This window comes from Sander vitreus, chromosome 24 (assembly GCF_031162955.1).
Source record: "Sander vitreus isolate 19-12246 chromosome 24, sanVit1, whole genome shotgun sequence".
NCBI classification, from domain to species: Eukaryota; Metazoa; Chordata; class Actinopteri; order Perciformes; family Percidae; genus Sander; species Sander vitreus.
This window is the reverse complement of record NC_135878.1, coordinates 9,192,455-9,214,098: the sequence shown is the minus strand read 5'-3', so window position 1 is coordinate 9,214,098 and position 21,644 is coordinate 9,192,455. Positions and strand designations below refer to the sequence as shown.

General features: G+C 42.8%; 1 protein-coding gene across 1 annotated transcript in view; it reads left to right on the top strand.

The window, feature by feature from the left end:
* The window catches only part of spega (striated muscle enriched protein kinase a), a 48,656-nt gene extending 28,681 nt beyond the window's left edge, over nucleotides 1–19,975 (top strand). Inside the window, exons 11-42 of the mRNA XM_078243703.1 lie at nucleotides 63–249; nucleotides 462–535; nucleotides 1,562–1,720; nucleotides 1,836–2,025; nucleotides 2,284–2,513; nucleotides 2,600–2,719; nucleotides 2,818–2,922; nucleotides 3,436–3,642; nucleotides 3,739–3,862; nucleotides 4,514–4,686; nucleotides 5,067–5,179; nucleotides 5,308–5,476; nucleotides 5,960–6,059; nucleotides 7,052–7,252; nucleotides 8,412–8,469; nucleotides 8,552–8,629; nucleotides 8,747–8,919; nucleotides 9,066–9,092; nucleotides 9,196–9,348; nucleotides 9,471–9,513; nucleotides 9,609–9,674; nucleotides 10,052–11,434; nucleotides 11,471–12,797; nucleotides 12,877–13,044; nucleotides 14,589–14,711; nucleotides 15,754–15,918; nucleotides 16,354–17,017; nucleotides 17,693–17,932; nucleotides 18,338–18,561; nucleotides 18,744–18,819; nucleotides 19,167–19,316; nucleotides 19,411–19,975. Of these exons, the coding sequence (XP_078099829.1) occupies nucleotides 63–249; nucleotides 462–535; nucleotides 1,562–1,720; nucleotides 1,836–2,025; nucleotides 2,284–2,513; nucleotides 2,600–2,719; nucleotides 2,818–2,922; nucleotides 3,436–3,642; nucleotides 3,739–3,862; nucleotides 4,514–4,686; nucleotides 5,067–5,179; nucleotides 5,308–5,476; nucleotides 5,960–6,059; nucleotides 7,052–7,252; nucleotides 8,412–8,469; nucleotides 8,552–8,629; nucleotides 8,747–8,919; nucleotides 9,066–9,092; nucleotides 9,196–9,348; nucleotides 9,471–9,513; nucleotides 9,609–9,674; nucleotides 10,052–11,434; nucleotides 11,471–12,797; nucleotides 12,877–13,044; nucleotides 14,589–14,711; nucleotides 15,754–15,918; nucleotides 16,354–17,017; nucleotides 17,693–17,932; nucleotides 18,338–18,561; nucleotides 18,744–18,819; nucleotides 19,167–19,316; nucleotides 19,411–19,648 (7,508 nt within the window). The 3' untranslated portion in view covers nucleotides 19,649–19,975. The remainder of the gene's footprint in view (nucleotides 1–62; nucleotides 250–461; nucleotides 536–1,561; nucleotides 1,721–1,835; nucleotides 2,026–2,283; nucleotides 2,514–2,599; nucleotides 2,720–2,817; nucleotides 2,923–3,435; nucleotides 3,643–3,738; nucleotides 3,863–4,513; nucleotides 4,687–5,066; nucleotides 5,180–5,307; nucleotides 5,477–5,959; nucleotides 6,060–7,051; nucleotides 7,253–8,411; nucleotides 8,470–8,551; nucleotides 8,630–8,746; nucleotides 8,920–9,065; nucleotides 9,093–9,195; nucleotides 9,349–9,470; nucleotides 9,514–9,608; nucleotides 9,675–10,051; nucleotides 11,435–11,470; nucleotides 12,798–12,876; nucleotides 13,045–14,588; nucleotides 14,712–15,753; nucleotides 15,919–16,353; nucleotides 17,018–17,692; nucleotides 17,933–18,337; nucleotides 18,562–18,743; nucleotides 18,820–19,166; nucleotides 19,317–19,410) is intronic.
* The last annotated feature ends 1,669 nt before the right edge of the window (nucleotides 19,976–21,644 follow it).

Here is a 21,644-nt window from a genome sequence, read left to right as displayed (position 1 = left end):
ATATTGTCGTAACAAATGTCTTGTAATATTTTCTTTGTTGCTTCTGACTATGTTTGTATCAGAGTCTGCAGCGCAAACAGCACTGAAAATCACCAGGGAGGTAAAAGATGTGGCAGTGAGGGCTGGAGAGTCGGCCATGTTCGAGTGTCACATTACGGGACCTCTAGACGTCGATGTGGACTGGCTCTCCAACGGGAAGCTGATCCAGCCAGCGCTGTTCAACTGCAAAATGCACTTTGATGGCAAGAGGTGGGCTCATGTGTGTGGTAAAATATCTTTTGGTGATGTTTACGATATGTGTTTAACTCTTTTCTTCTTTATTTCGTTAGTTTGAATTTTAATTGTAAGACATTGTAAATAAAGGTCCGTAAAACGGGAAGTTTTATATTCTATAAAGATGTATCCTGACTGTAAAATTAATTGTATTTTTTTGAAAACTGCTGTTTTGTATAATCTTACAGGTGCCGTCTGCTGCTAAATTCAGTACACGAGGATGATAGTGGAACATACACTTGCAAGCTGAGCACTGCCAAAGGTGAACTACAAACACTGTTATCCCTTTTTGTTTAGGAGAAGTTGGAAAATGCATATTCATATCTGCTCATGTCTCTGGCTAGGGGCCAAGATCAAGTAATCTGGAATCAGTAACACCACCATGAATGACCTCCAGAATTGGAGTGAATTTTCCTGCATTCCTTGGTTCAAAACAGATCTATGGATATAGGCTGCATCACTTTGTCTTTTCTGCCTTTTGAAATGTCACCAGTCTTTACAAATTTGTATTCCGGACTTCACTAGATTTGAGACACAACATAATTGAATATTAAACCTATACTATTATATATACCTATACTATAATATTAACCTATACTGCGCAACTATTTTATATTAAAGGTGCTCTAAGCGATGTTGGGTGACGGCACTTCTTGTTGACGTTCGAAGTATTTTCAAACAAAACGAGGCTAGCTCGCCCCTCCCTCCTCCCGTCCCCTCTCCCTCCCTTCCGTGCTTCCGCACACTAACCCCCCCAACCCCCACCCCCAAATCCTTCTTGTCGGTTATTGGCTGGAACGCTGGAAGACTTTTGTTATGTTTGGTGGCGCAGGTTGGCGCAGTTTGTTTTTGTTGCCATTTGTGTTTCTCAGTATGGCTATGTTTACAAAATGGTGTTGTCCGGCAACTTTCGCACGCAGAAGCTCGAGTGATGCGTTTAACGTCACCGCTGAAAAAAGAACAACAGCAATGATCAGCTTTGGTGACGAAGAGGACATAACAACTACACAATAATTAACTCTTCTGAAGAGTCCATCATGTTTTTTTAATCCACCGTTTCCTCCTTGAGCTACTAGCAACTGGTGGGGGTGGCGCAACCACTGAAGGCTTGCGTCATGTGGACTTGTCATTACTTAGAATTCCTCATGGGGGCAACAGAAACTATGCATAATAGCTTTAAAGCTAAAAGTAAAAGGAGTGATTGTAAAAATACATAAAGGACACATTAAGGATGCTCAAAAGAGCCTGGAAAAACTTGTTGCTAAGGAACGTGTCATTGCATTTACAGAGGAGTTGACCTCAAACGCAAACCTGAGGGTGGCCCCATCCAAGGAGCCTCTGTTCACCCGTAAGCTAGACATCCTGGAAGTCATCGAAGGCCGCACTGCCCGGTTTGACTGTAAGGTGAGCGGATCACCTGCTCCTCGAGTCACTTGGATGCATTTTGGTAAGAATCTCTAGTGTTGGGTCTGATATTTGATATGTGTGGGTTTCCAGATAACTAACAGCTGTGAACTCTTCAGGGGAAATGCCTTGTCTGATTTTTGTTTCCACGCTTTCAGACACAAGAGTGGAGGAGAGCGATAATGTACGCATCCTTCAAGAGGGGGGTCGTTACTCACTTGTCATCACCCACGTTAGCAGCGACACAGAAGGCTTCTACACAGCAGTCGCTCAAAACATTCATGGGAAGTCTGAATGCACCGCTGAGCTCTACATGCAAGAACCTCGCGCTGCCATCTCGTCTCACATGTAAGAGAAGTAATTCATATGGAAAATATCTCTATAAGCCATTGTGTCATTTTTAAAGGCTTTGAAAGGGGGAAGTAAAACCAAGCTGTCAGTATTAAAGACAGAGGAGCCATTTTTGTTCTCAAGGTCAAAGAAAAATACTTCCGGAGGAAGGAAATCTTTCTAAAGAAGAGAAGGCACATGTCAAAAATGAAATAAATTCCTCAATCTTGCAGTGTACGTTCTCAGATTCTTTAAATCGCTCCTTCCTTCCTCCAGGGCCAAGTTGGAGAAGATGCCATCCATCCCCGAGGAGCCTGAGGTACTGGAGAGTGAGGTGGAAAAGAGGACCATGCCGGACTTTGTCAAACCTCTGGCTGATGTGGACGTGATTGAAGGCAAAGAGGCGCTGCTGAAATGCAAGGTGGCGGGCCTGCCCTACCCAACCATCGCCTGGTACCACAACGGCAAGCGCATCGAGAGCAGCGAAGCACGCAAAATGACCCAGCGTAAGCAAAGAACCAAATTGCAAACCAACCGAAGCCATTTTTGGGGGAGCGATAGTAAATAAGAAAGTTGTGTGTCTGTTCTTCAGACAGGGATGTCCACAGTATGGTCATTCGGAGCGCTTGTCACGCTCATGGGGGCGTCTACAAGGCCGTCATCTCCAATAAATTGGGCAAAGCAGCCTGCTATGCACACCTTTACGTCACCGGTACGGATGGAGGCTTAATGTTTGAGTTGAGAGAATACAACATTTCCAATATGATATGTATGTATGATGTATATATTTGTGTATTTATTTTAAATCAGATATTGTTCCTGACCCCCCTGATGGTCCTCCAGTGATAGAGGCCATCACAGGGAAAACTATAAGCCTCAGCTGGAAAAGACCAAAAAGGGTTGACCCTTCATTTGGTAGGTTCATTAGTTTGTTTTTTTTGGCCTAAAATATTGCACAATTTCTTCTGTGACATTTTTGTTGTTGTTGCAATCTTGAGAACTGCTTTAACAAAAACAGCTAAATTAAATGGTCATAAAACACTTTCAGGGTAAACTATTTATAGCATGTGTGTCCTATACGTTTGCTGTCGTCTCATTCTGAGATGTATTAAGCCCCTTTGGATTTTACATATCATCAGCACAGATTTAAAAAAAAAAAAATAAATAAAAATAAAAAAGTTATCGAGCAAAGATAATTACCTCTTAATCCTCCGTGTTCTCCTTGACTACAAGCAACTGCGTGGAGGAGGGGTGAGGGGCGCGTGCGCGATCACAAAAGGCTTGTATCATGTGGACGCGCCGACAGTTTTGTTGTCATTACTTAGAGTTCCTCATGGGGGAGACAGAAACTACACACTATAGCTTTAAGCACCTCACTATGTGTTTTGTCATCCAGATTAAGTAACTAAACACCATACGTGTGTGCAGATGCCGACTCCTTGCTATATGTGGTCCAGCAGCAGCCTCTGGGCTCCATCCAGTGGTCTGTCGTGGCGTCTAACCTGAGGGAGACCAAGTTCACCGTCACCTCCCTGTCCAAAGGAGTTCGCTACGCTTTCAGAGTCCTGACGTCCACTGGGAAGACTTTAAGCAAACCGTCACCCTCTACTGACCTGGTCCAGCTGCTGGACAGGGGTAACGAAGCTGAAGATGTTGCCACCACTGGTAAAAAAAACAAAAAAACATTCTATTTAGTTTGACGATTTCTTTTCAAATCTTTTACCCGTGTAGGACCCTATTTGAGGAAGGCACCAGTCATTTTGGACAAACCTGACATTGTTTATGTGGTTGAGAACCAACCTGCGAGCATCACCATCACGCTGAACCACGTGCACGCAGTTGTCACCTGGAAAAGGTTAGTTCCTCTATCTCTAGTGGCACATTTCAGGTTTGTATGTAAAGTATAGTGTGCGGAGAGGTTGTTTTTGTGCAAAAATAATACAAGCAGTAATACACCAGTCTGCAAGATTGCGAATACTGTAGGGACGTGCCCAAGCCGGTGCTGAATTGATGAGTTTTTAATCTTTGTTTAAATACTGGGGCAGTGACTGATTTATTGACGTGCAGGAAGCTCATTTCAAACAGAAACGGTAGAAAAAGTCTCTCAGGAGTCAGAGCACGTGCTGGGTTTCATCCTATTTCTATTCTCATCCGGGACTGTTTCATAAATTGGGAAATAACGTGTGAACAAGCTTATCCTAACCTCTGCAGATACATTTTTTAAAAGTGGCAGGATTGTAGATCCAGAGGACCAGGACTGAGAAGCACCGCTGTGCAGTGGTTCACATTGCTTTGATTAAATTGAGCATTTGATGGCCCAGCACATTTTCTCTGCGGAGCTCTACAATTTCTTGTAAGAAAGCTTTGTTCTCTTTGCTACCTGCTGCTAAAGAAGATCCTTGCATACAGATGTGGACAGTTGGGGGGGGGGAGAGGGGAAAGGGCTCAGATCTTGATTTCCTAGACTACAGCTCTAACTGTGGTACATTGCCACTGTCTTCCTCAGGAGGGGGGTGGTGTTGGTCAACAGACTGGGGATGTATGAGCTGAGCATGCCAGACGACGATCAACACACCCTGAAGCTTCAGCGAGTCAGGAGTGCAGACATCGGTCAGCTGGTGGTCACGGCCAGCAACCAGTTTGGCAGCGACCTCTGCACGCCTCAGCTGGCTATGGCAGGTCAGTTTAGTCCAGGCAGAACACCACATGATACATTTAGCTTTTCAGTTTGAATCCAAAGAACTTACTACTTACTCTTGGCAGTGGTTAATGCCAACAGGGAAGCGGTGTGTAATTTAAATTGAGCTTTATCTATTTTTGAAGTAAAGGATCATGACTTTAGAATAGCTTCTCTAAAAATGACTTTGAAGTAAAGACTTGTGCCTCCTGCCTCTTCATTGTTGGAATTAAGCTTTTTAAAATACAAAGACGTCAGCATCCTCAGGGGGCTTTTGTATACATTTAGAATTATTATTGTTGTAAAAATATATATATTTATATGGAAAAATGTTTTTTATATATATACATGCAGTCTCTCTTTTTTACTTATTCTTTTGTAGTGCCTCCTAAATTTGAAACTATCATGGAGGATGTGGATGTGCACATTGGGGAGACGTCCCGTCTGGCTGTTGTGGTTGAAGGGAAACCAGACCCAGATATTCTGTGGTATAAGGTAAAATTGTATATCAGATAAAGAGTGGTTCCTTTTGTATTTATTTTTTTAAAAGGGGTTGCAGCACAACAGCCAGAAATTATTAGTGGAATCTGAAACCATATTAACAGTTGATTGGTCTGTCGCAGGATGATGTGCTTCTCTCTGAGAGCAGCCACTTCACATTTGTGTACGACGACCCAGAATATTCCCTTGTTGTCCTCAACGCCCGCCCCGAACACTCCGGTGTGTACACCTGCACTGCAAAGAACCTGGCCGGCTCCAACTCCTGCAAAGCTGAACTCACAGTTCATACAGGTGGGCAGTCCAACAACACTGTCTGCACTAACATACTTTGCATGTGGACAGAGTCATCCCAGTAAAAAGGATTATAATTCCATGAGTCGAAATGAAGAAAGATATGAGAAGGTTGCATCTTTTGATGATATATTCTCAGTCAGTTTTGTGTTGAGAATCATTTAAATGGTGATATAATGAGAAGTCTCTTCCAAAAAAGTGCTACACCAACGGGCTTTTCCTCCACTTGCCGTCGATCTTCACCATTTAGTTTAGATTATATCCATCTACTGATGCAGCACACACCAATATAAGCTGGTGGTTGTTGAAAATTATACCTCTAAATCTACACCATATGGGCGAGACCACCAGGTGTTTAGAGACTACAATATGAAACCATCTGTCACTAAGCTGGCACACATGTACACACACACACACACACACACACACACACACACACACACACACACACATAAAAAATGCCTCTGTTGGTGCTCCCTGCAGAGCGAAAAGAAGCAGCAGAGCCAATGGAGGATGAAGGAACCATTCTGAGGAAAATGAGGCGTTTGACCGATTACTATGATATCCACAAAGAGATAGGAAGGTGAGTGTGTGTGTGTGTGTGTGTGTGAGACTGACCGCACACTCATTCTGTCTCGCATCCCTTCACATGCAGTAAGTACATCAGCGTTTAATGGCTGTTTGAGCGCTGAGGGTCAGGGATGTTGGAGGGCAGGCAGTCTCACCTCCTTAACAACAGTAGACAGAGACAAAAGAGATGAGTCACCAGCCTGAGTGGAGTGAATACATTAGCTGACAGAGGATTTGGTCTGACTTGGTGGAGACGGACATTTACTGTGAATTGTAAAGCAATTGGAACAGGCAGATGGAATAATCTGTTTTCCAAAAGACAATGTGTTTTGGTTGTTGAATAGAGTAGCAAACTTAAATGGAATATAGATTTCTTCTCCCAAACACCTCACAAAAAACATTCACAGAGACTGAAAGTTAATTATACAATGGCCATGTGTGCATCTTTGTCGCTCCATTCTCCTGTAGTAGTGCTACCTCTTGCAAAGAAGAATTTATTATTTAATTGAAGTGAAAGAGCAAAACTATCAGTAATTCAGTGGTTAAAACATCTCCGTCCCTATTTTTGGAATACATCTTAGAGCTATTTTTATTCTCTAGGTATAAAGCTGAAAAAAGCTAGTGAATTGACATTTGAGCGGACATTATTTTGTAGACTGTTAACAAAAGTCAAGTATGAAAAAATAAAAACTTGGAAAGAAGAGTGTACAGGCGAAGGAGACTGAAATGTATAAGCCTACAGTTTTGCTTGAGTGAAGAACATTTGGGAGGGATTCACGTCATACCACATATTATGAAAAAAAGAGGCAAGCCCCCCTTGAAAATATTCTTTTGATATCATTTTTTAATATCTCGTGAAGTATGAAACTAAAGAATTCAACGTCAACTTGTAATTTCATCACTGACTGTGGCACTACTTTTTTTCTTTTTCTTGTAGGACTGTTTAATAGAATAATAACTAGCACATTTAAATTAAACCCAACACGTTGCCGCTGTTTGATGCAGGGGTACCTTCTCCTATGTGAAGAGGGTGAGTCAGAAAAAGGGAAAGGCAGAGTTCGCTGCCAAGTTCATTTCTGCGGGAGGAAGGAGGAAAGCCTTGGCCCTCCGAGAGATGGAGCTGCTGTCTGAGCTGGACAACGAGAGGATTCTCTATTTCCATGATGCCTTTGAGAAGAAGAGTGTGGTAGTGCTCATCACAGAGTTGTATCCTTTCAGTGTAATGTCATTGTCTATGATAGGAAATGTACTTTAATATGTTGCATTTATCATGCAGTTTCTGTGAGTGACCTATATTATCCTGTAACAACAGACTAGGTTGTTTTTTTTTTTTCAGCTCTTGTTGCTAAGACAATACAAGTTTTTTTAATGAGGGCAAACATGTTCATGGGCCCTATCTTGCACCCGTTGCAGCGCAGCGCAAAGCCCGACGCAATTGTCATTTTCCCATCCAGCGCCCATGTCGTTTAAACAGCAAATGCACCTGCACCCAGCTGTGCGCCCAGGGGCGTGCTGGTCTTACAGGGAGGTGTGTTCAGGTGAATTCTTGCCGTATTGCTATCTTGAGGCAGCGGGAAGTGATCGCGCCATTGACCAACAAAAACCTGATCTAAAGTCAATAGCGCAGCATTTCATTGTTATTTTAACAGCAAATTAGTAAAAATAGGCTCGTGCACAGCACGCGCACACTATGCTTGTTACACACACACACACAGGGACAGGGACAACGGCACACAAACATGCAAAAGATTACAAATAAAAATATTAGGGTGCAAATCCGCCATCATAATAGCAATGCGCTAAGTTCCAAATGCGCCTGGCTTTTAAAGGGAATGGGAGATGACACTCTGATTGGTCTATTGCATGTTACGCCAAAAACACACCTATGAATTAATTAGGACACTAAGTACAACCCTTTTGAACCATGGGCACGGACCCTTTTTTCCGCCGTCAAACTAGCAAAGGTGGATTTGGACACGCCCTAAACGCACCTGCGCCATGCGCTTCACGCCGTGCGCTTAGATCGTTAAAATAGGGCCCCATATCTTTAAGTCAAAAAGGCACTACCTTTTAAATTTGATCTGCTTCATTGCTGAACAAAACTGCTCTTAAATCCACCTCAAGGACACGAAAGATCCAAAGCATTAATCCTGTTGTCTTCTGCAGTCCCCTGGAGGCATGAATGAAGCGCAGCCCAGCTTTTTCTCTCTGACTCATCGCCGATGAGTGGAATTAGCAAGAGATAGGATGTGTGGGAGTTTTGCTCATTTATAATTCATTTCTCATGCACCTACCACTTGGACTCTGCAGTCAAGTCACAGCTCTGCTTTTTTGTGTTTTTTTTTCCCTTAACTGTTGTGTGAAGATGTCACGAGGACTTGCTGGAAAGAATGGCCAAAAAAACAACAGTCAAGGAACTGGAGGTGTGTGTGCTTCTGCCTACTGCACTGCGCTATCATTATATAACATGATTGTTACGCTCATTCCCTCCATGTTTCTGTACAGATCCGCTGTAGTGTTCAGCAGGTTTTGGAAGGTCTTCGTTATCTTCACCTAAAAAACATAGCTCACCTTGACATAAAGGTATCGGCCCATCCCACATTTGGTGCTGCATCAAATTTATTTGATCAACATTGTTTACAAGATTGTTATACTCTTTATGTACCTAACACTGTTGTGTCTGTGTACACCCGTCTCTAGCCAGAAAATATTTTAATGGCAAGTCCTGGGAGTGACCAGATCCGCATTTGTGACTTTGGTAATGCCATGAAATTGGATACTTCTGAGGAGTGCTACTGCAAATACGGCACGCCAGAATTTGTTGCACCAGAGATTGTTAACCAAACTCCCGTCTCCACGGCAACAGACATATGGTGAGCCACCTGTTCTCCAGCGTGGAGAAGTGACTACACCCTGCAGGCGCTACCTTGTTCTCTGCAACAAAATAAAGTCTTTTACTCTGCTTTTTATGGTGTTTCCAAAAATCCACTTGTCATTCATCTGTCCTGCTCTCCTACAGGCCTGCTGGTGTCATCACGTACCTCTGGTACGTTATATAGATTTGTTACTACTTTTTATAGTTTAAATATAATGGATCAAGAACAGAAATCTTTCTTTTGTTGATAATGATGTGTTTTTTTTTATTTTAGCCTGACTGGTGTGTCTCCCTTTGCTGGTGAAAATGACAGAGCTACTGCCTTAAACATCCGTAACTACAATGTGGCGTTTGAAGAGGGCATGTTCACTGACCTCTGCAAAGAAGCAAAGGGATTTGTCATCAAGCTTTTGGTAGCAGACAGACTGTAAGCATCTTGATGATTATTTTACCAGAAACATATGTAAATATAAATAATGTTGTCCAAACAGTAGCATGGCCCTTCTTCTTCATATTCCGTCTCTCTGTGCATTCTTTCCCCTCTTCTAGGAGGCCCAGTGCCATTGAGTGCCTTCGTCATCCTTGGTTCAAGGTAAGTTATCATTTAGAAAATACATCACCCATCCTTAAACTATTTACATGTGTAATAGGATTTGAATTTATATCTCCACTCTTTTTGTCTTGCAGTCACCAACGAACAAGAGCATCAGCACAGCTATGCTAAAGCAAGTTTTGTCTAGAAGGCGATGGCAGGTAAGCCACTGGACATGCATTTAATGTGTGGAAATAAAATACTACGACACCAAGGGCTGATTCCCACATTTCTCAGACATAGTTTGGAATAGTCCCACATTTACCATACTCATGAATTAAATGAAAATATTTCCTAAAAAAAAAAGATTAGACATAGTCCAGGACTAAATGAATGCCCAACTTAAACCTCCAACAACCAACGGTGGCAGGATATAATGCTTTCTGTCATTTGAGATGCCATAGTTTGTCTATTTCAACCAAAACCAAGTTTCAGTCTGACAGGTATATTTTTGACTCAGACCTGGAGACTTTGCATATAAAGTAGGGCGACATAAATATAAACTATCTCCCGTTGTCCTCTGTTGTCCTTTTTTCAGCGTTCTCTTATCAGCTACAAATCCAAGATGGTGATGCGGTCGATTCCAGAGCTTTTGAATGACTCATCCAACCACGTCTCCATTGCTGTGGCCCGGCGTTTAAAAGAAGGCTCCCCGCCACCCTCCTCTTCCTCCGACTCCGATGCAGATGTGGACGAGCTTCCCTTCATCCCTATGCCGCTGTCCATGGTCTTTTCTGGTTCCAGGGTCTCCCTTAACGAGATCCCGGGGGACGAAGATGCCACTGTATGGCCCAGTGTTGCTGCTCATGGGACGAAGAAAAAGGACAACATGGAGATAGGTACGAGAGGAGGGGCAAATAAAAGTGCAAAAGATGAAGAGGAAACCCCAGATGATGAGAAAATGGAAAAGACGCAACGAGCTCCTCTAAAAAAAGGATCAAGTGTGGAGTCGGAAGAATCCCAGACGAAATCCAGGCGGGCTACCATGAGGAGAGGCAGCTCTGCTGATTCAGCACTGCTTCTCCACATTGACCCAGAAGAGGGAAATGCAAACAAGGACTCAGAAGCAAGTAACAAGAGCCTGAAAAAGGCTGTTTCTATGGAACTACCCAATCGCAGCCCGAGCCCCGGGGCGGCAAAGTTAAGCCAGGAGGATTATGCCCTAAAACTAGAATTGATGAGACAGCGGTTGCTAAGAGGAGGAAATGTGGACAAAAAGATGAGCGGCCTGCGAGGGCCCTTGTTTGAAACACTCGGCATGGAAGATGAGAGGCAGACAGGGTCTCTTGATCGGAACTTGAGGAGATCCAGAGCGGGGCCATCAACTCTCACCAGAGCAGCGTCTTCAGAGAGCCCTACAGAGGACACGCCAAAGCCCAAAGTTTTTCGTAAAAGCGCCTCCTTCACTCAGGGGGATTCTGAGCCCATGCCCCTGCACCGCAGGTTTGGAGCCCCCTTAGAGATCCCATCGGTGGGCAATGGTAACATAGAAGGAAAGAAGCTCCAGGAGGCAACCTCAATGTCCGCACTCACAGAACAAACAACACTGGAGACTATGTCTGCCTCACCTACAAAAACGACTTCCGCTACGCTCCCAACACCAGGAGGATTGGACCAACAGCAAAAACAGAACAATGTGAAAGAACATAAGGACATGCAAAGTATGAATGAGAAGAACATGGATGGGATAACAGAGAAAAGGACCAAAACCCAGTTAGAAAAGCCAGACACAGTAGAATCTGAGTCTAGGTCACCCTCTGTAATTACTCCTATAATTGTAATAGAGGAGGATGATGAAGAAGAAAAGAATAAAGAAAGGGAAGAAGAGGAGCTACGTATGAATGAAAAGGATATGAAGGGAGATGAAACACAAAATCGTAAACCGGCATCTGCATATGCAAGTGTCATTCAAGCTGTTGCAGTGCAATCTGTAACATCTGACGAGGCCAAATCCGAGCATCCAGCCACACCAAATGATAGAAAGTCCACTGAAATCCCCACATTGTCTGAACATCCAGCAGTATTTTCTAAAGTAGCAACTGCTGAGCGATCTCCCAGCTCTGTTTCCACATCATCAAACTCTGATCTTGGTGCCATCCCCCGTCGGCCTATGCTCCGAACGGACATCAAAGACATTGACTCAGAGGAGGTCTTTGAAGCCAGGTTTAAGAAGCGGGAGTCGTCTTTGACCCGTGGCCTCCGAAAACTGACCAGAAACAAATCAGAGGAGAAATCACCCGTACTAAACCGGAAGGTGGGCGAGGGAGGTGAAGAGGTTTATAGGCCGGGGCCAAGGGGGGCACCTCTTGAAATGGTACCAAAAGGACTACAGGAGAAATCCAAATCTGTTCAAGATTTAAGAGAAGAAGATAAGGAAACGGGCTTCGGCCTAATTGGGAGGTTTTCCTTGCGGGCCAAGAGGTCAACATCCGTTGATAAGAAGGGCGAGAAGCTAAAGGAGGAAAAGCACCAGGATGTGCAGGAAACTGCTGGAAGCAAGAGGGTTTCATGGACTATTGGGCGCAGTAAGTCCCTGGATACAAAGGAGCTGAACAGTGCAGGGGCACAGGGGCAGCCGGATGAGCGAGAACAAAGAAAAGCTGAGGAGTCATCGGTTTCTGCTATGAGGCGCAAGTTTGAGTCCAAAGTGGCAGGAATCTCTGCCAAAATAAGGACCCAGTCAGAGGAGAGGAAGGACAAAGACGCTGGGGGGAGTCAGAAAGAGCTGGTGCAAAATGATTTGAAGAAAGTCACTGATTCCCCTGTTCTGGCAATGCGACGGAAGTTTGAGAAAAAAGTGGCAGGAATTTCCTCGAAAATCCGCAGTCAGTCTGAGGAGAGAAAAGAGGATGAAGAGGGAAAGAGGACACCCCTGTTTACCCGCCATCGTCATTCCCAATCTGAGGGGCGAGGACTCAAAGGAATGGGCATCCCCGAGAATCAACTAGCAAAACAGACCGGCGCTGCTGCATCCAAGGAATCGATTGAATCCGCTTCTAGCATCCATTCCGAAAAAGCCTCAGAAACTGACAGGCGATCACGGTGGGACAGGTGGGGTTTGACAAGGGGCAAGAAAGACAAAACCTCCTCTCAATCTGATCTGCCTTCATCCGTCCCCAAAGAGGATGGTTTATCAAAAAGCCAGCAGTTCATCCGTTCCGCTTCGGATTTTGCCCCTGTGTTCCACATCAAACTGAAAGACTGCATCTTGTTGGAGGGGGATCCTGTCACGCTTAGCTGCCTTCCAGCTGGAAGTCCACATCCAGAAATCACATGGACGATAGGTATCGCTTAAATTCTCCCGTTTTGTGGTTTTATCCAAAAGCTGCCGTTCAGCTGCTGAATTTCTTGTGTGCCTTCCAGATCGGAAACCGCTGCAGGTGGATGACAGAATCAACCTGAGGTCCCACCCAGATGGCAGGCAGCTTCTTATGATCACAAAGTCCAGCCAAAGGGACGCTGGAGTTTATGAATGTGTTGCTACCAACCCTATAGCTACCATCACCACCTCCTGCACGTTGTCAATAGCTTGTAAGTAGATTGTTTAACCCACAGCTATTCAGAAAGTGTTGTTTTGTAGTTCATGTTGTTGTATAGATTGGGGAAAATGGGAATTGGGGAAATCGTATTCATTAACATCAATGCTGCAAATTACAACATGGAGCAAGTTCTCTTCCCAGAGGCATAGCTGCTCCTTTGCCTTTCATGGACATACGGTAATTATTATCATGATGTGATGTATTTTACATAATTTAGTTTTAATTGCAGGAAGAATGGCATGAATATTAATACAGTTGAAATGATTATTAATTTCAAGATTTTAACATTACAGTAGATTATTATAATGGCTCTGAGGCCCTTCTCGTATTCATCATGCAATAGGAGCAATTTATGCTTTCTGGGATTTGAAATTGTCCGCGGCGGGTCATATTCAAGACTCCAGTCATGCCTTTGCACAAATAGTGTGTCATGAAAACTGCCAACGCTGCCCACAAATGCAACAATAATAATGAGACACTTGAGGCTTCAATGGAAAATATATTTCTCAGACGCCTGGTGCAATCGATTGCATTTGAACGATTTGCTATGGCTATGGACATGTAGTATTTCTAATCTCAACCACTGATGGTATTTGTCTCCCCTTGATAATCTATCAGCAGAGCGAAATAAAATACTTCAGACAGCTTATCTCGCCTGAAGACTCCATTGACTCCGTTGTTCATAGCGGTGCACAGGCTTAATGGAAATGCATTTTGAAATAAAGGAATGACACTATTTGTGTCAAGTTTGGTTTGGTGCAACAACTAAACTCAAACCATCTGGACCGTTTCTGTACCCTGGGCTTGAGACAATTAACATCTCTCTTTTGTACTTTGGTATCTTGAATCTCAACGAGCTTAATGTGACATTTTCATGTAAATACATGAACAAACTGAAACAGTGATTGCTGTAACAGAATTGTAACGTAAACCGTGCTAAATTCATGCTGTCGGTCTAAGTCTTCCCCATGAAAGTTAAACATCAAGCAGTTGTTTGGGAAAAAAAATGGAAAAACTGCATTAAGCATGATCAATGATTAAACAGACAAACCCCCAACTACAGAAAGTCAAACAATTTCAACCTAAAGACATCTGATTATCGTTGATTGACAAATGGTCTCTGGGAAGTGTAGTAAAAAAAACACACCCTACCAATGAGCAAAGCAAAAGAATAGAAAACAAGATTACCACTTGGCACGCAAAAGCACCTTTTATGAAGGCCTGTACAAGACGCAATTCAATCTTGCTCACACAGTAGTAAAGCTGTGCACAAAATACTTGTAAAACACAAACAACTGAAAACCCTGTTATAATGCACACTGTACAGTGACTACACACACTTAAAACCACATGCACAAAATAGTTAAAACCCTGCACATACAAATGAAAATCCTCTTGACTAAACCAACTGGGTTTGCTGACCACAAGTGCTTTTCTGCTCAGTATAACCACACTAGAGCCTGCCATGATCTGTTAGGTGTGTCTGCATGGCTGTGTACCCTCATCGAATTTGTTCTTTTTTTTCCCCGTTTTAAGATGTCCCCAAACAGCCAGGGACCCCCGAAGTCCCCCAGACTTACAACAACACAGCCCTGGTGCTCTGGAAGCCAGCAGACACCAAGTCCCCATGCAGCTACACCCTGGAAAGAAAAACAGAAGGTGAGTGAGTAGTGACATTCTGTCACTTCACTTTTATGCATCATTAAGCAGCATGCAGATCATCCAAAGAAATAAAACAAAAGTTATGAAATGCGTTGCTGCTATTTGCTTTGTAGGTAGTTTTGATGGCTTTAAAACTGCGTTCCCGTTGTGTACTGTTGTCAGTGTGATGTGGTATGGCCACATGAGGAAAATGTAAGTTAAATTTAGGGTTTCTTAGGAGGTAGCAGTGTTTGAAGAGCTTTGACAATGTTTGGCTTTGTACCGTATGTGAAGAGTGCTCGAAGAAGATTTCCAAATCCATAGACACCACTTAGACAGAGAAAATGAGTCAAGGGAATAGTGACTGTACCAGTGCTGCTGTCAAAGTGGTTTGTCAGTATGCATGATGAATCATTATCTCATAATGTGGTGGATAAAAATAAAGTCACACAAACTTGGAGTAGCAGACTCTGAGTTTGTGAATACTTATTGAACGTTTTGGTCTGATAGATTTCATTCTGGCATGTATTGCCTTGTTGTCTCATTCCAAATGTAATCTTTACCAGGTACCAGGCAGCATTGATGTAGGTATTCACAGAATAATGCGTCACTACCTAATTTACCTTTTTTAATTCTGGTGTCTTTCACTGTGCATGCATAAGAAATAAGATACTGTGACAGGTGATATTACAGCAGGCAAACTGAGCATTAACTTGTTTGTATATGCACAACACTTGACTTTTATCCATGTGGATGGCCAGATTTTCTATCAGTTTGACAACACCGCCATCTGGTGTCCAATATGTGAGCTACAGCAAGTCATCTGTCACTCAAGAAAACGGAAGATCAGGATTTATTTTCTAACTTCTACTTATTCAACATTTTTCCCCCCCCAAGAATTGTCTTTCTTCTCTTCATAATTTCACTTACCATACATACGTATCCAGTATGCATACTTAAATATTTACAAATATCTATACAGCATTTGGTTGACCTCATTTGTAACTCTATCCATTATCTGCAGTATAATATAAAGTGCTCTCTTTCCTCTGTCCTGCAGGGGATTCTAACTGGCTGACTGTAGCCACCGGAGTTGTCGACTGCTACTACAACGTCACAGACCTGCCACCAGGCGGCTCGTTTAGATTCCGCGTCGCCTGCGTCAACAAGGCAGGACAGGGACCGTACAGCAACTGCTCTGCTCCAGTCAGCCTGGACTCTACAGGTATTTTACACGGTCAAAATGTAAATTACTGCACAGAGTCAAGGGAAATAGATAGTTCACTGGAATTGTACTGGAAAGACTAAATAATGTACATTTTTCAAAGTCACACTGAGTGGTGTATGTGATTTGTATATTTGAATATATTGTTTGCAGAAAAATTAAAGAGGAGAGCTTCCTCAATAACTAAATCAAGGCTACACGAGGAATAAAATGCAATGGCAAATCATGAGCATTATGGCAAAGTCTAAGACAGTTATCACATTTGATAATGCTATTGTCATGTAGCCCAACCCAACTGTAAAGTAGTGAATGTGTTAAATGGATAAGGAAGGCTACAGAAACAACATGGTAGGTAAAAGCTAAAGGTCATTACTTAAAAGCATATCTATAGAAAAAAAAACCCGTTGTAACTCATCTGTCACTCTGTTTTAACAGCTGGAGGAGCTTCCCCTGCCCTGGCCGTCGTAAAGACGGCCCCAGCTGCAGTTGAATCAGTTGTCAGCTCCACAGTGGCCGTGCCTCCACTCAAACCAGTCCAGAACTACGCTCCCAGGATAGCTGTCTCCACCGTCGCTTCCACTTCCGCCTCTCCAAAAGATGCAGCCTCCCCTGCTGCTCTACCTCGCCCACCTACATCGGCATCTAAAACAGTGGTCACTCCCAGTCCTCCGCCCTCTCTGCCTTCCAGCCCGACAGCAAACCCACCGCTGCCATCTGCGCTTCCCTCTTCACCCACAGTCAAGGCTCCTCCACCCTTTGTCCTCCCCAAACCCCAGAGTCCAGTAAACGTGGTGTCTCCCATGACCCAGAACCCGCCAATATCACCGCCGCCCCCTCTTGTAACCCCGCCATCGACGCCAATCAAACCAGCAGTGGCCTCTGTGCCCACGTACATCCCCACCACCGCCGCCACTGCTCGCGTGACCCCAACTCCTGTCTCCTTTTCCCCGCAAGTGCTCCAGACCTCCAGCCTGAGCCCCATTGGTGAGGGGGCCAGTACCCCCACCAGAGGCACCCCATCAGAACGCGCAACGCCCTCCACCGCTCTACGACAGGGGGTTCCACAGAAACCCTACACGTTTCTTGATGAGAAAGCCAGGTGAGACAATACTGAACTGGAAAAAAAAACCTATGAATGACTATAAATCATAGAAAACATCATGGATAGACCCACGTTTCAAATAACCAATTTAGGCCTGAATTGCAATATGATGTAGGCCATAACTAATCAATTCTTGACTGATTATGGTTTTATTTTAGATCTGAACAATGTGTGCACTGTAGGAGGATTTTACTCACCAGATTCAACGCTGCTAGTCTGTAAAACCTGCAATGGAACCTGCTCTTCTTTAGCGCCTGATGGTCTGAATGCACTTTCAGAGTTTACACCATACTGAAACTGCTATTCTTAGGGACATATGTATGGGTTTTGTGCGACTTGCAATATCTAAATTAATTTTAGCTTTTGAGGGCTTCAGTTTGAAAATATTGACTTCCTAATAACCATAAAAAAACCTTATGGGGTCAAACTCTTGTTCATATTATTCATAATAATTAGGGCAAAGATAATGTATATCTCATAATGATAATGGTGAGAAGTAAGAAAAATATTCATGTCTTTATAAAAATCCTGGATTGGATAATTGGATGATTAACGAATTTCATCAAGACCACATTGTATTATACTGTCTTGACGAGATGAATCTTCTCCTACTTTAGTTTTTTTTAGTTTTTGCTGTAATAGTTTCATGTTTTTGGGTTGTGTTTTTGCCAGGGGTCGTTTTGGAGTCATCCGAGAGTGCCGTGAGAACGCGACGGGCAAAATCTATATGGCAAAGATCATTTCCTACAGCCAGGAGAACAAGCAGGAAGTGCTGAAGGAGTACGAGATCCTGAAATCCCTTCACAATGAAAAGGTCATGGCTCTGCACGAAGCCTACGTCACGCCGCGCTACCTGGTGCTCGTGGCCGAGTACTGCACCGGCAAAGAGCTGCTGTACAGCCTCATAGACAGGTAGGAGGATGGATCTGTCACCTCCATACTGAGATACACAAACTCAGACAGACTTACATAGCAGGGGGCTAGAGAGAAGACCTTTTCCTTCTTAGATGCCGTCTATTTGGTGGGTTGAGCCAACAATGACTAATTTAAATTAAGGCTAATTATACTTTAGTTAAACAAGTTGTTTTAGAGTATAAGTGCACATATAAAGGCGGCACCGATGTTTAGGAATGTGTTTAGTTATTCCCCAGGGAATTGCAAAAATGGTCCAATCACAGAAATTGGGAGATGTGACTCCACAGAATAGTTGATTCATTCATTGCATTTATATGTTTAGGGAAAGTTGCCAGTCCTGCTCACGCTTTTCCAGTCTCGGAGGATTTGACCATTTGAGAACCTCCTTTTTGCTCGCGACAGGTTCCGTTACTCCGAGGACGACGTGGCGGGTTACCTGGTTCAGATCCTCCAGGGAGTCGAGTACCTCCACAACCGCCGCGTCCTCCACCTGGACCTCAAGCCCGACAACATCATGGTGACCAACCTCAACGCCATCAAGATTGTGGACTTTGGAAGCGCTCAGAGCTTCAACCCCCTCAGCCTCAAACACCAGGACTCAGGAGCAGGAACACTGGAGTACATGGGTGAGGACAAGGACAACTTGTTTGACGTCTTTGACGTACAGATATTGTTCAATTGTCTCTCTAACTCCAAAGGTTTTGAGCAAACTCACTTTTTAGGTTCCATAGATCCGCTATTTACGCACAGATTTGACAACCCTTGATCTTTAATGTTTCTACATTTTCATCCTCAAATGTGATCCAAGCTCCTGAGATGGTAAAAGGGGAAGTGGTTGGTCCTCCTGCTGATATTTGGACCGTTGGCGTTGTCACCCACATTATGTAAGTGAGACGCACTTTTGGAATTTCAGATCGCAGAAATAACCTTTACCCTTTAGACCAGTTTCAGTGGGATTTTTTTTTTTTCGGTACAGCATGATAAAAACCTTCAGTGTATATATTGTTGCCAAAACATACATTTTATTTAGAAAAAAAACATGATTAGTTAACATTTAAGAAAAGATTTGTGTTTTTCTTGATGTGTCTTGTAATTTGTCAAGAGCTCAATCAATAAGTAAATTATTTTATAATTTGTAAAGTAGGTGCCACATTTTGCTAATTGATTGAATATATTGAATACATTTTTGAACGATCCTCCCAAACCTTGTTTTTTCTGTGTTTACAACCAGGCTTAGTGGTCGACTGCCCTTCGAAGATAAAGACCCTGTACAAGTTGAATCCAAAATCCTGATGGCAAAGTTTGACCCGACAAAACTGTACCCGAATGTGTCCCAAAGTGCCTCCGCCTTTCTCAAGAAGATGTTGAGCAGTTACCCATGGTGAGTGCCAACAACATTTGGATTGTTAAACTTCCTGTAAAAAAAAAAAGAATATAAAATCTTACGTTCTCTGTATTTCTATGTGTATTTCCAGGGCCCGTCCAAATTCACGAGACTGCTTCACACAAGCCTGGCTGCAGGACTCCTACCTAATGAAGCTGAGGAGACAGACTCTCACCTTCACTTCCAACCGACTCAAAGAGTTCCTGGTGGAACAACAATGCCGCCGCACAGAGGGCGCTACCAAGCACAAGGTGATGCTGCGCACCTACCAGAGCTCACCCCAGTCTCCGGCATCTGGGACTGCACCGCATGTTCCCAGCCCGAAGTGAGATGACGGTGAAAATGCAGCACCACGCATGAGTTTGCAGAGTTGGATCTGCCAAATAACACCTCTGTGAACCACCGCTGCATGGAAAATGTCAGCCTGCCTAGAGAGGCACAGGGGATGGGCAGACAGCTGGATATAGTTTTAAATATCCAAAGAAAAGACAGCAGTCCGTGTGTTATTTTGGGATACTTTAACATTCAACACTTAAGGGATTCTGAGATGAAACAAAAACACAAGGAGAAACAGAACAAGAGGCCGTAACGTGTTTCAGAAACTGCTCAGAAACGGTTAATCCACTGAAAGGACACAGGATGTTCTTTGATTTTCTTTGATTGCACAATTTCTGTCTAATTGTGAATTCTGAAATTGCACATTAATATTTGGTTTAGATAAACAATGGTCTCCACTCTGCACGATCAGCCTGGAACATGTGTATCACTAGCGTTTTTACTGCGTAACCTTGTTTATGTCACTAAATTTAGTAGTAAACAACTCATGTGAATGTACCATGATTTATGCTGCTAATTTATTTTTTGCATTTACTTACACATTTTAAAACTCAAAACCAAAAATATTTTTTTTCTTAAAATTGTTTACTTTTTTCATGTTAATTTATTTGCATGTGTGTGTGTGTGTTTGTGTTTGTGTGTGCGCGCGCAAGCATTTTGATTCACTTTTCGAATTAGTATCAAGGCAAAAAAAAAAATGAAAATAAGGAGTGTCTTTACGATTGGTGTTAAAACTCACAGTAGAAATGAACTATTTTAGGGTGAGCTAGGAATTTATGGTACAACTTCTTGTTCTGTGGTTAAAACTGAAGTCTAACTGTAATAAACTAGGAACAGCAGTCCATAATGTAGATAACGTTTTATTTGGAAAAGTCATACAATGGTAAATTGCTGTGGTTTCTTAGTATTACCCATCAGTTGGTCAGGTTGCTTAAATCGCGATCACCCAGTCAGTGCCTAAATCGGATTAATATCCAAAATATTTATCTTGTAAATGTGTCTCTATTGGTACTAATTCACAATTGAGGAATTCTTTGAACAAAGCAAACATATGACTGCAATATTTGGACTTTACAACAACACAGATGCATATAGATTCTTACAAACATGCATACATTTCTACATGCATACACACAGTACATGCAGTCCTTGTGATAATAGAACGTCTTGTGTATTGCTCTATCACAGTGTTCTTTTTTGTATGAATTTGGACGGTTGGAGATTTGTAAATGTACCAATTTGCGGTGTTTATATGTGGGGAAAAGTTGAAGATGTTTTTATGAGATGGTATGTAATAAACTGTTGATACAATTGGGAAAATGAACTTGCTTCTCTCTCTGTGGAATGCAGTTTTGGGCTCAGGGCTCCAAATTTTGATAAGATTTTTTTAATTCTTTAGAGACGTTTGCTGCAAAAAGAATGCATTAATACACTTAAACACCATTGTTCAGTCCCCCGCTTGTGAGCAAAACTGCAGTTTGTTTTGCTGAGGATCACCTGGAAACCTCAAGGACCCCTGATGGAACCTCTAACACAACCAGTATGGCTGAAGCAGTTCATTCAAACGCTTGAGTGTTAACTCCTTTAGTTTGTTTGCTTGCAAAACACGATGCAAAAAGATTAACCAATAACAGCCTGAATATGTGTGTCCCTTACAATTCTGGCCATTTTATTATGTTCACACTGAAAAAAAGACAAATCAAGTATTAACTTAATTAAGTTGCCAACATGAAGACTAAAATTGCTTAATTTATGAGTGTAATGTTTGACTTGTCAAGCACACTGGTAATTAATAACAATAATAATAGCCTCATTCCATTCAGGTGTGCCAGCTCAGGGACGCTAATGTTCATGCTGGCTCACTGTCATGGTTTAAGGCACACTTACTGTACATGGAACAGAGCCAGCATTAGAAATATTATTTTACCTCATGCCTTTCCTACTTTTTCAAGTCAAAATGTCTGTTGCATTGCAAAAACAAAAAGGTCT